Source organism: Squalius cephalus (assembly GCF_949319135.1).
Source record: "Squalius cephalus genome assembly, chromosome: 20".
Taxonomy (NCBI): domain Eukaryota; kingdom Metazoa; phylum Chordata; class Actinopteri; order Cypriniformes; family Leuciscidae; genus Squalius; species Squalius cephalus.
In genome coordinates this window covers 23,412,706-23,426,820 of record NC_137141.1, presented here as the reverse complement: position 1 = coordinate 23,426,820, position 14,115 = coordinate 23,412,706, and the positions used below count along the sequence as shown (strand labels likewise).

Genomic DNA, 14,115 nt, shown 5'->3' with positions numbered 1-14,115 from the left:
GAACATTATTTGTTTGTGGCCTTGATTTCCAAGGCCAACTTAAGTGTGGAACATCTTGTCCATTAAGGAAAAGTTATGCTAAATGATATAATTACTCTCCCTCATGTCGTTCAAAAGACGTTTGACTTTTTTATGGAACACAAAAGGTGATTTAAAAATATATTCAATGTAATGACAGTAAGTGAGAACTGAAAATTACCAAAAACAATATAAAAGTTAAAAATTAGCCATACTACTCATGCATTATATTCAAAGTCTTCTCAAGTTATATGAATAGTTTAGCATGAGGAACAGACCAGACCAGTCAATATGAACTGAAAACCCCAAAAAGGTGGTTTTCACAGCAGTGCCATAGAATAACCATTTTAGGTTCTCCAAATAACTTTTCAGTGAATAGTTCTTAAAGGGGTCCTATTATGCCATTTTAAGTCTTGGTTTTGTTATTGGGGAGTACTTGCTTGATTGTTCAAAAAACACATTATTTTTTACATATTTGATATTATTACAGCACATCTCTCCCCAGTCTGGCTCTAATACGTCTTTAGTTCCTGTTTCGATGAAGCCACTCCTTCCGAAATATGAAATGTGCTGTGATTGGTTAGCTGGCCCAGTGTGTTGTGATTTGCACGGCGTGTTCGGGAAATCTCACGCTCATTATAATAACCGCGAGTTTCATCTGCTCGGGTGTAAATATTAAGGATGGGGTAAATTTCAAACCAATTCAAGCCAGATTCAAACTTAAGAATGTTAACAAACAAGAGGATCGTGCAGAACAGATTTCAAGCACGGACTCTGCAAGCACGGATTTCACAGGACGTTTCAGAGTGGTATTTTTTTGTTGTTGTAATTTCTTATCAATTTTAGATACGTTATACACCATTTAATCATGATATTTGTAGGAAAACGGTAATATAAACAGTAATCAAACAGTAATCATGATTTAAGCCATGATTAATTCTCATCTGAGGTTCTGGAAGCTGTTCTCAGTAAAATGTGCATCACACAGATAAACGTTGGGGTTATAATGTTCAGGAACTGTTTAAAATCAGCCATAGGAAGGTCAAAATAATGAATTTTGGAAACGGGGTGGAAAAACAGTGTCTCTTTGCATAGAAACAACACTGTCTTCTCTAGTGCAGCTCAACCATGGCTCGTCCCCCTTTTTGCGTATTCTGTGGGCAGGGATTATTTAAATGAGTAACATTATGACTTCACAAACCACGGAAAAAACGCACTGTAGTCCAAATAAGTTGTTTGTTGTAGTTCTTGGAAAGTGTATTCTGTTAAATAAAATATCTCCCTTTGGAGTGGACTTTGAGCTTTGTAACCTTACAGATCTTTTTTTTTATGCTCAAACAGCAACATTACAGACTAACTAAAGTTGAAAAAATGAAAAAGCATAATAGGACCCCTTTAAAATATATATATTTTTTCATATAGTTTATCTACAATCTACAGAACCTTTTCCACTATAAAGAACATTATGTGCAATGGAAAGGTGTCAGGAATGTTAAAGGTACTTGATGGAACCAATAGCCACTTTTCCACTGTCGGGCCTAGCGGTTCTAAGAACAGTTAGGAAGGGTTCCCGTTATATTTCCACTAGAGCTTGATTCAGCACGTCATGATTATTCGTGCTGGAATTCTCAGTATGGTTTGCCAACCGTGCTGGTAGAATGCGTGTAGTGACGTCGCCACTCAGGATAGGTCACTTGTCTGTTGCCTAGCTACCAGTTTCTTGGTACCTGGCCAAGCGTGCTATTTAGCTAAATAAACACAAGACAATAATAAAATTAAAGGTGCCCTAGAATTTGAAATTGAATTTATCTTGGCATAGTTAAATAACAAGAGTTCAGTACATGGACATGACATACAGTGAGTCTCAAACACCATTGTTTTCTCCTTCTTATTTAAATCTCGTTTTTGAAAAACACCCCTGAAAAATAGGCGAATCTCCACATAACACCGACTGTGACGCAACAGTCGGGATCATTAATATGTACGCCTCCAAAAATTTGCATATGCCAGCCCATGTTCAAGGCCAGGCGGATCTGCGCAGCCGAATCATCGTCCGAATCATTTTTCTTCGAGAGACATCATGGCTTGTAAACGAGCGAAGCATGGCAGTTGCTCAGTGTTTGGATGTACAAATTAACACAAAGGTATTTTTTTTTTGTTCCTTCATCCGAGCCTCTGAAGAACCAGTGGGTTATGTGAATTTCTGATGTGTAATTGTTCAAGTTCAGACCCTATGGTTCAGACAGATAATCTTTCTCTCAAAGTCATTCAATACTGTTTATGCATCAGTAAATCAAGCCAGTGACTAAACGATCAACTTCACGTCGTTTCTCTTAGTAGCATGAAAATAATCTTACTTAAACTGTGATTAATATACAGATAGCGATCAAAGAACAATCCCTTTCCAGTCGCCCAAGCTGTCTACACAGTGCAAGTTTATCTGGACACTTGCCAAAACTCGTTATGAAATCAATGACGCTGTTACACTGCACAACGAAGCTCTTACTGTACGTACATCATGTTTGCATTGGTGAAATCATTAGTGAGAGTGCAGAAACTGCGTTGCAATCAGGTTGCAATGATAAGATCTTCATTCACGTGATCAACAGACTTACACTGAAGTCTCACAGCAGCCAATCACAGCAGTGGGCGTTTACACTGAAGTCTCACAGCAGACACGCCCCTTCAAACAGAGTGTTCAAATCAGAGGCTAAAATCAGGCTAGGAAAAATGCCTTTTATTTCTAAATTATAACACATTTTGATCTAAAATATCTGAATATCTGATCATCCTCCATAAAGCAGTCGCTATATACATCTCATACTGTCTGTAAACTCTTGCGTCGCCAACTGACACATTTGTATTACATTCTAAAGCGTTCTGTAATCAGCTTTAGAGTGGAAAAGGTAACCATATCTGTACCGGATCGCCACGGAATGGAACGGTTCAGCAACGAGAATGGTTTGGCCCGATGATGGAAAAGCAGCTAATGATGCCAATAAAGAAACTTTAATTCTAAGGGTGTAGCTTTTCTTGCTGCATAACAGTAAAGAGAGAAGCGGTGATGTAAGATTCATGAATGAATCTTTCCTTTGAGTCAGATCTCTTATCTCAATCATTTGATCCATTTCACAAAAACAATTTGACCAAGTACACTGAAAAAAATGATTCATTGACTAGTTGAATTTACTAAAAAAAATTATGTTAGTTGGATCCACATAATTGATTTTAGCTACATTTAAACAAATGCATTACGTTGAACTAAGTTCAGCTTAATGCATTTGTTTAAATGTAGCTAAAATCAATTGTGTGGAACCACTTACGATATTTTTTTTTAGTAAATTCAATGATTTCAGTAAATTCATTGAATTTACTAAATGTTTTTATCGTAAGTGGTTCCACACAATTGATTTTAGCTACATTTAAACAAATGCATTAAGCTGAACTTAGTTCAACGTAATGCATTTGTTTAAATGTAGCTAAAATGAATTATGTGGAACCAATTAACATAATTTTTTTTAGTAAATTCAACTAGTCAATGAATCATTTTTTTCAGTGTACTCATTGACTTCAAGTCATCTTAAGCTATCAAATGGAATATAGCACGCAAGTTGCATGGACCACATTTAGAATATTTTATGAAATTTTATGGTGCTTTTGTGTCCTTCTTGAAGCTTGAAAGCTTCATTCCCCATTTATTGTTATTACATGGAAAAGACATTTGAGTACATTATTAAAATGTCTCCTATCGTGTTCCACGGAAGAGAGAAAATCATGCCGGTATGGAAGAACATGAGGATGAGTAAATGGCGATGTCACTATTCCTTTAAAGACAAAATCTGCCTATAATATGACAGGGAATTGAACATATGAACAAACTTAACAGTTCTAGTGTTATAGGATTATATTGTCACACATGTGTTGTCACACATCAGACTTGCCCTAAATGTAACAATAAAAGATAAAAGAAAGAAGGGAAGTGTGACATCTCTGGGTTGTCTGAATTATTTTTAAGTGTTCTTTGCCATGTGAACACCTGTACAACAGCACAGTGCTGCAGGTGGATAAAAACGAAATAAACTCCCCACATCCCACTAACACATTCCAACACATACAACCAAACAATACAAGCACAGCATTGTTTGAGACTGTCTGCACAACAATGTCACCTTCACCTCATACACACTTATTCAACATCTCACATCGACTATTTAAAGTGTTAAATGCTTTGAGTGCTTATGCTCAAGAGAGCAAGAGAACGTGTACAAGGCGTTGAAGGCACCCAGGTTGCAGATCTGTTGTTCTCATTCATGTTTTTTTCTACTAAATATATTTAAACAAGTAATTCTATTTTCCTAAACTCATCCTGACAACGTCAGACCTAAAAAAAAAAAAAAAAGGTGTTTCTTGTTGAGCATCACATGATGCTTGTTGTTGTTGTGCTTATCAAAATACTACTCTGTATTTTAACACCTGTATGTCTTAAAACACAGACTGCAACCTCCACACTTTGTGTCACAGAATAAACTAGGAAGCCGTGAGGGAGAGAAAGAGATTTAGGAAGAAACCAATGTTTGATAGTGGTGGTAAATTATGTTGTTGTCAACACCTAGTGTCTCATCACAAACTTTGTAAGATGCACACAATGCGTAATATTTATGGAGCTAGTGTCATTCTGGTGATGTGTCACAGCACAGGTGCTTACAAAACAGAAAACACTTTTCGCCAAAAGATATTAATAACTGTGCAGATGTCATCGTATGTGCATTTTAAGGGGTGGTGACAATCTGACTGTTGTGTTATGCGATTTCTGAGAATGTGAATCAACACAGAAGACTTGAACTTTATTACTACTGTAAGCACTTCACATGCTCTTGTACTGCATAGAAAGGTAGTCAGGTGTGGCTTTCTCCTTCATGCCATTCCATGTCATTACACAAGAAACAATAACCACAAATCCTATTTATCAGAATGAAAAGCATTTAAGGTATTTATCAGAATGCTCATTTCCTTACAAGAGTGGATGGTAACAAATCAAAGTCCACATGACTTGTTCGCTATATTCTAAGTCTTCTAAAGCCACACAGTTAGTTCTGTGAGGAAAAAATGAAATCGTTATTCACTGAAAACCGTAGTTCAAACCCGATGCCTTCATGATACACAAGAGAACTACAGTCAGATGCAAAATACACTTGACACCATATAAGGCGGGTAATTAAACTGCACAGAAACTTCACTTCAGTTCTTCTTGTGTCAAAAATTAATTGTGTTTGACTGGGAGAAGGAAAGGATGGAAAAGAGCAACTTAGACATGGGTGTTGCTAAATAACTTTTTTCTCTTCCAGAAAAAAAAAAAAAAAAGGATTTGGAGAAAATTGAGGTAGGTAAACGATATTATTTTCACTCCTGTTACCTTAAGGCCCGGTTTCACAGAGAAGGCTTAGACTAAGCCAGGATTAGGCCTTAGTTCAATTAGGACATTTAAGTAGCTTTTATAAACTTTCCTTATAAAACAAAATATTGGTATGCATTTTAAGACAAGTTAAGTCAAGTCACCTTTAAATAAAGCGCTTTTTACAATACAGATTGCATCAAAGCAGCTTCACAGTGATAACATGAATATAATACAACAAAGTTTGTTTCTAGAAGAAAATTGCGTCATCGTCCACCTTAAGTAAGGCAGATCAATACTATTGTTGAATATTAAATGTCCCCAACTAAGCAAGCCAAAAGCCAAGGCAACAAAACAATGGAAAGTTGCTTTCAGTTAAAACAGCTCAAATATGCATTTTAGTCTGGGACTAGCTTAAGCCTGCCCTCTGTGAAACCGGGGATAAGAGCTCAAATTCATGTTAAAATTCACAGTTTACTGGAAGACCAATCGGCCAAAATTGACACACAACTATAAATATTTTTCTTACATGTATTCTTAAAGTCTCTGAATATGTTTTAATCTATTGTTAAATTTAATGCCATTTACACTTATAAAGTTATAGTGCCATTTTGTCAAAGCAGTATATCTATCTCATGGCAGAAAAGCATAGTACAACTCCATACCAACAATGCAGGTAGTGTGTTTTGTTTAGCAATTTCTATTCATTTAATCTGATAATTTCTGTTTAATTATGAAGTTCAAGGCCAATTTATACAACCATCTTGTCAGGTGAACCAAAATAATTCCTTACTTGCCCTGATGTTCACTCAAAATAACATTGAACGTTTGTACTGTGACAGGATATCCCAAATATCAACAAACAAAGGAAAAATCTCCTAGACATCTCCATAGTTTTGAAATAATGTATTTCAGTAGGAGAGACAGGCCTGCAGTACTCTGATGTGTGCTAGTACAAGCCCTTCACTGGTTCAATAAGTACCCAACGTCACCATGTCGTCATCACTGTCAATGGAAAATACAATGCAGAACAACCAGTGTGATTCTGCTGCTTCAGGTTATGAAGTAAACTCATAGTCTGACAAGAATTTTACTGCATCATTTTTTTCCTCATTGACTATTTTGAAAGTTATTTGTAAGCCTGTATGTTCTGCCTAACAGACTTTTAAATGACTAGATTCAGACTAAACCAAATGCAGATCATATTAATATCAACACAAAAGCCAATATTTAAATAAAGCTTTCAAGTTCGTCGTAACTTAAAATTCTGTGAGTTTGGAAAGAAAATAAGCGACAAACTCCCATTTCCAACAAACGTGCAAGTAACAAGTAAAAGTTATTTCTAAACTCCAGACAGTCATTTCTTCAAATAGTATTTAGGATGACATCTATGATGTTTGTACGGAAAGGGCAATGAATGAGACATGAGGGGAAAATGGAAAGTGTTACCTTCTGGTCTACGATGGAGCATGCCATCTCTCGGACCTGCGCCAGGCTGAACTCGCCGGAATCCAGCAGGACGGGTTCCCGGCTCAACCCGATCTGGATTTGGAAGGAAATGCCTTGCGACCCCGGGAGGGGGCTCGGCGGTCGGATCACCGGAGGCACGCTCATATGAATCCCCTGGTGTCTCCCCTGGACAGCGATCAAATAGGGCTGTTTGATCGAGTTCACACACCGGTTGCGCAAACTGAGGCAAACTTCAGATCCCCAAAGACGTTCAGAGGGTTAACAGACGGAAAACGCGAATTTGAAGGAAAATCTATAGCACAGAAATGCAAAGAGTTATTTTGACATTGAGAGGCGACGATGATGATGGAGATATAGACGTCAGATATGTTTAATGTTGGGCTCTGATCAGACACCGCCTCCTGGCTGGTTCCTTCATCACGGAGACTCAGATGATGCTGCAATGGCGAACGGGGATGTGAATGTCAAAGTTTCTGTGCTATGGATTAATTCTTTCCGCTCTAAAACATAGATGCGATTATTCTCGTTTACAGGTCATATGGAATAGAGTCGGTTCCCTGATAATAAAAAATTGCCATGGTAACCATATTTTCCTCCAAAATACTTCCGCAAAACCATATGGGGCATATCCAACAGTGTAAGAAGAATATTTCGCTTATTGTTTTATTTAACAGCTGTTGCTAATGCCACGTTACGAGTTGTAATATAAACAACCAGATACATTTTCTATAGAAAATCTCTTGTTATTCGGTTGCCAAAGTTTTTGATGTGTGTGTGTGGCCTGATAAATCCTACATTATGGGGACAAAATGGCACTATCTGAAATCCTTGTCCTTGGGACATATTTTGATCCCCATGAGGAAAACAGCTTATAAATCATACTAGTGGTGTTTTTTGCAAATCTAAAAATGCAGAAAGTTTTCTGTGATTTAGAGTTAGGGTTACAGGGGATAGAATTTACAGTTTGTCAGTATAAAAATTGTCTATAAAAAGTCCCCATAAAACATGAAAACACAACACGTGTGTGTGCGTGTTGCTAGTGTATATTACTGGCCCAGGTTAAACTCTCTCAAAGTTTTGTTTCAGCATCTTCTCAATAAGCCATACACATAGGAGCAGAATCTCGTGCTCTTCACGTGGCGATCAAAAAATGACTTTTTTTTTTTTCAATTAAATGAATGTACTATTTTATTATTAGTGGATTTTATGGTACTAAATTATATTTACGCTGTAGTTATAATCCATTTATTCACTTTTTGAGCAGACATGAAAATGAAATCGTAAATTTTGAATGCTTTAGAGCACAGACTTAAGTTTGATCTCTTTTGAGACTAAACTTGCCAAAGACTACACTTGGCAAATTATTGCTGAAGTCAAAAAAGTTTTACAGAATTTTATGTTTATTGTTTATTAAAATGCACAAAATACTATTTAACATTTTTACATGAAATTTATTTTTTTCTTCAAAAACACGTTTTACTCTAAAACTGCAAGAAAATCAAAGGCATAAATCTAAACAAGTTGTGTTCCAAATTTGAGCTTGATATCTCAAAAAAAAGAGCTTTCAGTAAGATTTTGTTTGGCTGCAATACCAAAAAATGTCACTAGATGAAATTCATCTCCCATTCATTTCCAATGCGGTCATTTTTGACTGCGAGGAGCACAAGTGTGACTACATTTTTCAGGACCATTTAACCTTTTTGAATCATGTCCATGATTTTTTTTTGTGTGTGTGTGTGTGTGTGTGTGTGTACTCGTACAACTATCTTTGTGAGGACCAGTTTGAGTTTTAGACCACTGGAGTGAGGACAAAGAGAGTAAAGTGAGGACATTTTGGCCGGTCTTCACTTTCTGAGACCCCTTTAAAGGCCTGTTTGAGGGTCAAGACTTTGTTTTAGGGTCAAGGTTATAGTTAGGTTAAGGGTAGGTTTAGGGTAAGGGTTCGGGATAGGCACTTAGTTGTGATGGGTATAGGCTAAGCGGCTAGAGATTGCATTGTGTCAATGAATGTCCTCATAAAGATAGATGTACAAGAATGGATGTGTGTGTGTATGTCTGTGTGTGTGTGTGTGTGTTCACATAGCAAGTGCCAAAACCCAAGAAAACACATTAGAAACCACAAAGCAACGTGCTAAACTGCTCGGAACACCTTAGCAATGCCATTGTAACCACAAACCAACCACGAAACTCTAGCTTTGCAGTGTACGTTTAAAACTTAAAGAATATAACAATATGTAAAAATCTAGAACAGAATAAAACAAAATTTAAAATACCCTCAAGCACCACTAAAAAATTATAAATGACAAAAAATAAATAAATAAATACTTTAAAGAATGTCATGTCGACTTTAAACCTGCCTTGATAATATTGTCCTATAAAGCAGTGGTTTTCAACCTTTTTGCCTCCAAGGCAAAGTGTCTGAGATAATATTCAAAGGCCCTCCTAGCTTAGCTGATGTATACCTCTGGTTCTTCTGTTGTAATAAAACAAATAAACTAAAGCATGTGATGTCAGTTTAATGTTGTACATCTTTATTGTTAGTGTGATTTAGCATTTTTAATTAAGATTTAGAGGATTTTAAGACTTACTTACGGAGCCCCTAAAGCAGGGGGCTGTGGGCCTCCAGGAACTGAGTTTTCCACTCCTGCACTAAAGGGACATGGGGATGGAAAAAATATGAGATGGGAGGAAAAAAAATACTTCAATGCTTTTGTGTTCTCTCGCAAAAGTTTTGCGTTCCCCCGAGAAACTTTATGTTTGCTCGCAAAACCTTTGCATTCCCTCACAAAAACTTTTGCGTTCCCCCAACCTGGGTTCACTCGCAAATAACTAAAAAATGGCTCTGCAAGCTAACGCAAAGTTTCTTTGGGAACGCAAACATTTTTGAGATATTTTTCCTTCCATCTCAAATGTTTTTTCCCACCACCATGTCCTTTAAGGGGCTCTGTTCATACTGGGGCCGCCCTGGATGTTTGCTGAGGCACCCAAGTGGGCTCCGGTTCCCTGGTGGAGAACCACTGCTATAAAGTGCATTAGAAAACTCCATTTTCAGCGGCACTGGTTCCGTAAGTATTTTTTTCCATTCATTTTTCCCATATGGGATTTAAAAAAGACTTTGTTAAAGAGTTATAAACCAGGAACCAATCATCTGTGAGGTGAATCACAACACTACAAACTTTGATTTGAAGCAAAACATTTTTTTGAAAATCAGACAAAAATATAAAGGTACAAGTTAATGAGAAATACAATCCCATGAAGCATTGCAAACAGCATCATGGGTAATGTAGTTTTTCACCAGGAATTTCGGTGTTAAACGGTTATTTTAAAAATAAGCTTAAATAATGCGGGCTGACGTCTTCAACAGAAGCAGATATCATCATTTATCAACCTCATAGTTCACAGTAGGTCTGTTTTTAAAGGTTTATAAGTTATCGTTCAAAATGAATTTCCCTATGGAGAAGTTGTATTTCAAGCTTCCATTGACATAGTATTATTTTTTTTCCCATACTATGGAAGTCATCGGGGCCCATCAACTGTTTGGTTTTCATATTCTTCAAAATATTTTTTTGTGTTCAGCATACAGGTTTGGAACAATAAAAATGTTTTGGGTGAACTATCCTTTTAAGTGTTTTTGAGTCTGTGCGTGTCTCTCAACAGTGTTTGGGAGCAACATCACTACTAATACCAAAACTGTAAGTTTAACTGCATCAAGAACAGCGCCGTTAGTAAGAAATGTCATGTAGGTTTTAAGTTGCTAAAATATTTTACTGATAAAATCGTCAAAGCAGTGCTGACAACACGTTTCTGTGAGAGTGCGTGTCTGTACGTGTGTGAGTTTGAGTGGTAGAGAGAGCTGAAGAAAGAGAGTATGCTTTCCGTACATAATAAAACGTAATTTTGTGGCAAAAAACATGGAAATAATTTGTCGTTTGTATCCTATTGTTTACTATATTTATTTGCCTGGTCAGTGTCATTGTGGGTTGGCAAAGTGATATGGACATGAAATGCAGTCAAGACCTGCCTGGAACTACTTTAGCCATGAGTTTTCCTGAAAATAATTGCACACCGTTCGTCAACCAATAAGATTCAAGCATTTACCTGCCAGGAAGTATAAATATAATATAATATTATTAAGTATATAGTATACAGTGTTCAAATTAGTAAGGGCACACAATTGTAGCTTTTTCCCAGACAGAGTTGAGTGGCTTATTAAATGCCTTTTATTTAGATAGAAACTTGTTAGGATCCAAATAACTCAGACCAGGCTTGAGTGGGCCAACTGTGTTCATGCACCTCCGTGTGTGCCGGCATTTTGTAAACAGAAGGGCTCAAGGACTTGTAGTTGCTAGGAGAGAGGCCAGCTGATGCTCGCCTCCCACGCATAGAGCAACTGTGTTCATCACTGATGTAGTACGATACAGAAGGCCACCAATATCACTCGATTCAATTAGAGAGATCACTAACAGGACTGCTTGTTTTAGGTCAAATTAGACCCACACAGATCTACCGCTTTTGTCAGAGAGCAGACAAATTTCCCCAAACAAATGATGTGTTGATTGTGGCAACATTTGTTTCACAACAGGAAGTGTTATTTGAAGCTATATTGTTGGCTGTTTGTCATAAGTAGTTTTTTATAGAAAAAAATGAATGACTACAGTGGAGTCCGGAGCATTTTTTGCCTAAGATATAATGTTTTGAATGGGTAACGCACTGTGAATCTAATTTCTAAGACAACTGTACTGTTCCACATTGACGGATTCATCATGATCACTTTGCAATAAAAAAAAATCCATGTCCTTTTTTAAATAGCTGTCTGAACGCCAACACTTGTGTAATTTAATGTAATTAAACAGATATGCCACATGCCATTCTAAACCTTTATGACTCTGTTTTGTCCATAAATTTAAAGTCAGTCAGGTCCAAAACAACATTGAACCCCATTAATGTTTAACGTATGGAAAAAAAAAAAAAATTTTGTCTTTTGTGTTCCACAGAAGAACGAATGTCATGCAGGTTTGGAATGATGACAGAATAATTTTTTTTTGTGTAAACCAAGTCATTTTTCTTCATTACCTCATGCATGTTTCTTTGTGGTTTTGTGGTTGGTTCTGTACTTGCGGCAAAGCATTTTGTTAAGGTGACGCAAACATCTCGTATGCTGCTTCTATTCCAGGTGGCTAACCTTTCCATGTGCATCGATTCTTGTTTGACTTCGTAAACTCTTCATGACACCGAATTTCTTATTTGACAAAAAGAACTCAAATTATTCCACTCATAAGCCTGTGAAATAATCTTCCTTAAATAAATCTAAATTACAGAAGACAGGAAGTCAAAAGATTATCGGAGCATGTCGCACAGAAAGAGCGAGAAAACGCTGGCATATGCCAAAGCACCTCTTGACAGATAATAAGGTTTCTCTGTGTTAGGAGCCATTACAGGTCAGGACCCCCAGCAGCATGTCATGATGACTTCTAATTGCAATTTATGTAATAAGTGGGAAAGAGATTTAGTAACATGGTCGAAAAGGAGAATAAATGATTAGGGGCTTGGCAGAAATGACAGTTTTCAGTTTAGTACCCCGCTCACTCTCTCTCTCTTTCTCTAGCTGTGGCTCACTCAGCAATTAACTCAACGCCCATTACATCCTCAGTGCTGATCTGACTGACAGGGAAAATGTCTATATTTATAATTATGGAGAGTGGAGTGACTGCTCCATCAAGCCTTTTTGTGACATGAAGGTATTGACTGATGCGGATGATGTCAGGTGTGGTACATTGGGGCAGTGCAGGTTGTGCTTTGGTTTGGTTAAAGATGCATTTCACGCAATCCAACTCTAAATAAGAGTCCATTTCCAGCTAATATATTTTCCATATAGTAGGGGGAAAAATATGGTCAATTAGTGGCAAAGAGGAAATCCAAGTTTCAAAGAACTACAATATTTTGATATTGATATTTTTTGTTATTTATTTCACATGAATATTGGGGGAAAGGAAATTTACCACTATTCAGAGCAGTTTGTGTGAATGTGATAAACAGGGTTATTATTGTTAACTAAAACTGAAATAAAAATAAATAATAGTCATATAAAAAAAACTAACAAAAATGCCAAAAATTTAACTAAAATTAAACTGAAAATATCAAATAAAATCTAATAAAAAAAAACCTATAATAGTTTGTAAATAATGCTAAAATATGCTGTAAAATTACTGTGCCTTAAAGGAATAGTTCACCCAAAAATGAAAATTCTGTCATCATTTACTCTCCCTCAAGTTGTTCCAAACCTGTATGACTTTCTTTCTTCTGCTGAAAACAAAAGAAGATATTTTGAAGAAAGTCGGTAACCAAACGACTGATGGACCCCATTGACTTCCATAGTAGAAAAAAAAAATACTATGGATGTCAATGGGGACCAGCAACTGTTTAATTACCAACCTTCTTTAAAATATCTTCTTTTGTGTTTAGCAGAAGAAAGGAAATCATACAGGTTTGGAACAACTTGAGGGAGAGTAAATGATGACAGAATTTTCATTTTTGGGTGAACTATCCCTTTAACACAATTCAAACAAAGATTGAGCCATCACATTATCATCTGGATATATGCTTTTATCATTCGGGAATACTTAGGTAATTTGATTTTAAAAACAAAGTTTTTTTTATTCTTTCTCAAATCTCAGAATGAAGTGTTTATCTATTACATACAATGTAAAATCACCAGTCATCAAATATAGGGTGCACACAGAACTGAAATAAACTAGTTATGGAAATCAAAGGGTTAAAGTGGATGCATGCATCAAAGTAAAATAAGCATGCCTGATGTGAAACCATTGTTTGACAAGAGCCACTCATCAATCTTTTGTGGGCCTCTTCAGCCACTGTGCCCTCTCTGCATGCTCAATCTCATTCAGTCCTTCATTCACTGACCTTTTGTTACCATTCATTATCTTTTCTGCAGACATCTTCAAAGCTAACAAAACTTACAATTCAAATGATTTGCAATTGGGCGCCTGCTTTCCCATGGAACCATGTGCACTATTTGCTAATGCTCAGGTTCATGATGTAGTGGGTAATGCAAAAGGTTCATTTCATATGATAAACTATATATATATATATGGTGAGTAAGACTGGCTCTGACAGCTCATCTTTCCAGCACAAACTTCATTGCGCAAGGCTTGTTTATTTAGTATGTGGTCAGCAGGGATGCATATTAAATATCTGGAGAGAAAAAGTCTTCGTTT

General features: G+C 36.6%; 1 protein-coding gene across 1 annotated transcript in view; it reads right to left on the bottom strand.

Annotated features, from left to right (window-relative positions):
• prkd1 (protein kinase D1) overlaps positions 1-7,269 on the bottom strand; it is a 41,176-nt gene extending 33,907 nt beyond the window's left edge. Inside the window, exon 1 of the mRNA XM_079854401.1 lies at positions 6,860-7,269. Coding sequence (XP_079710527.1) covers positions 6,860-7,024 — 165 coding nt within the window. The 5' untranslated portion in view covers positions 7,025-7,269. The remainder of the gene's footprint in view (positions 1-6,859) is intronic.
• Between the last annotated feature and the right edge of the window lie 6,846 nt (positions 7,270-14,115).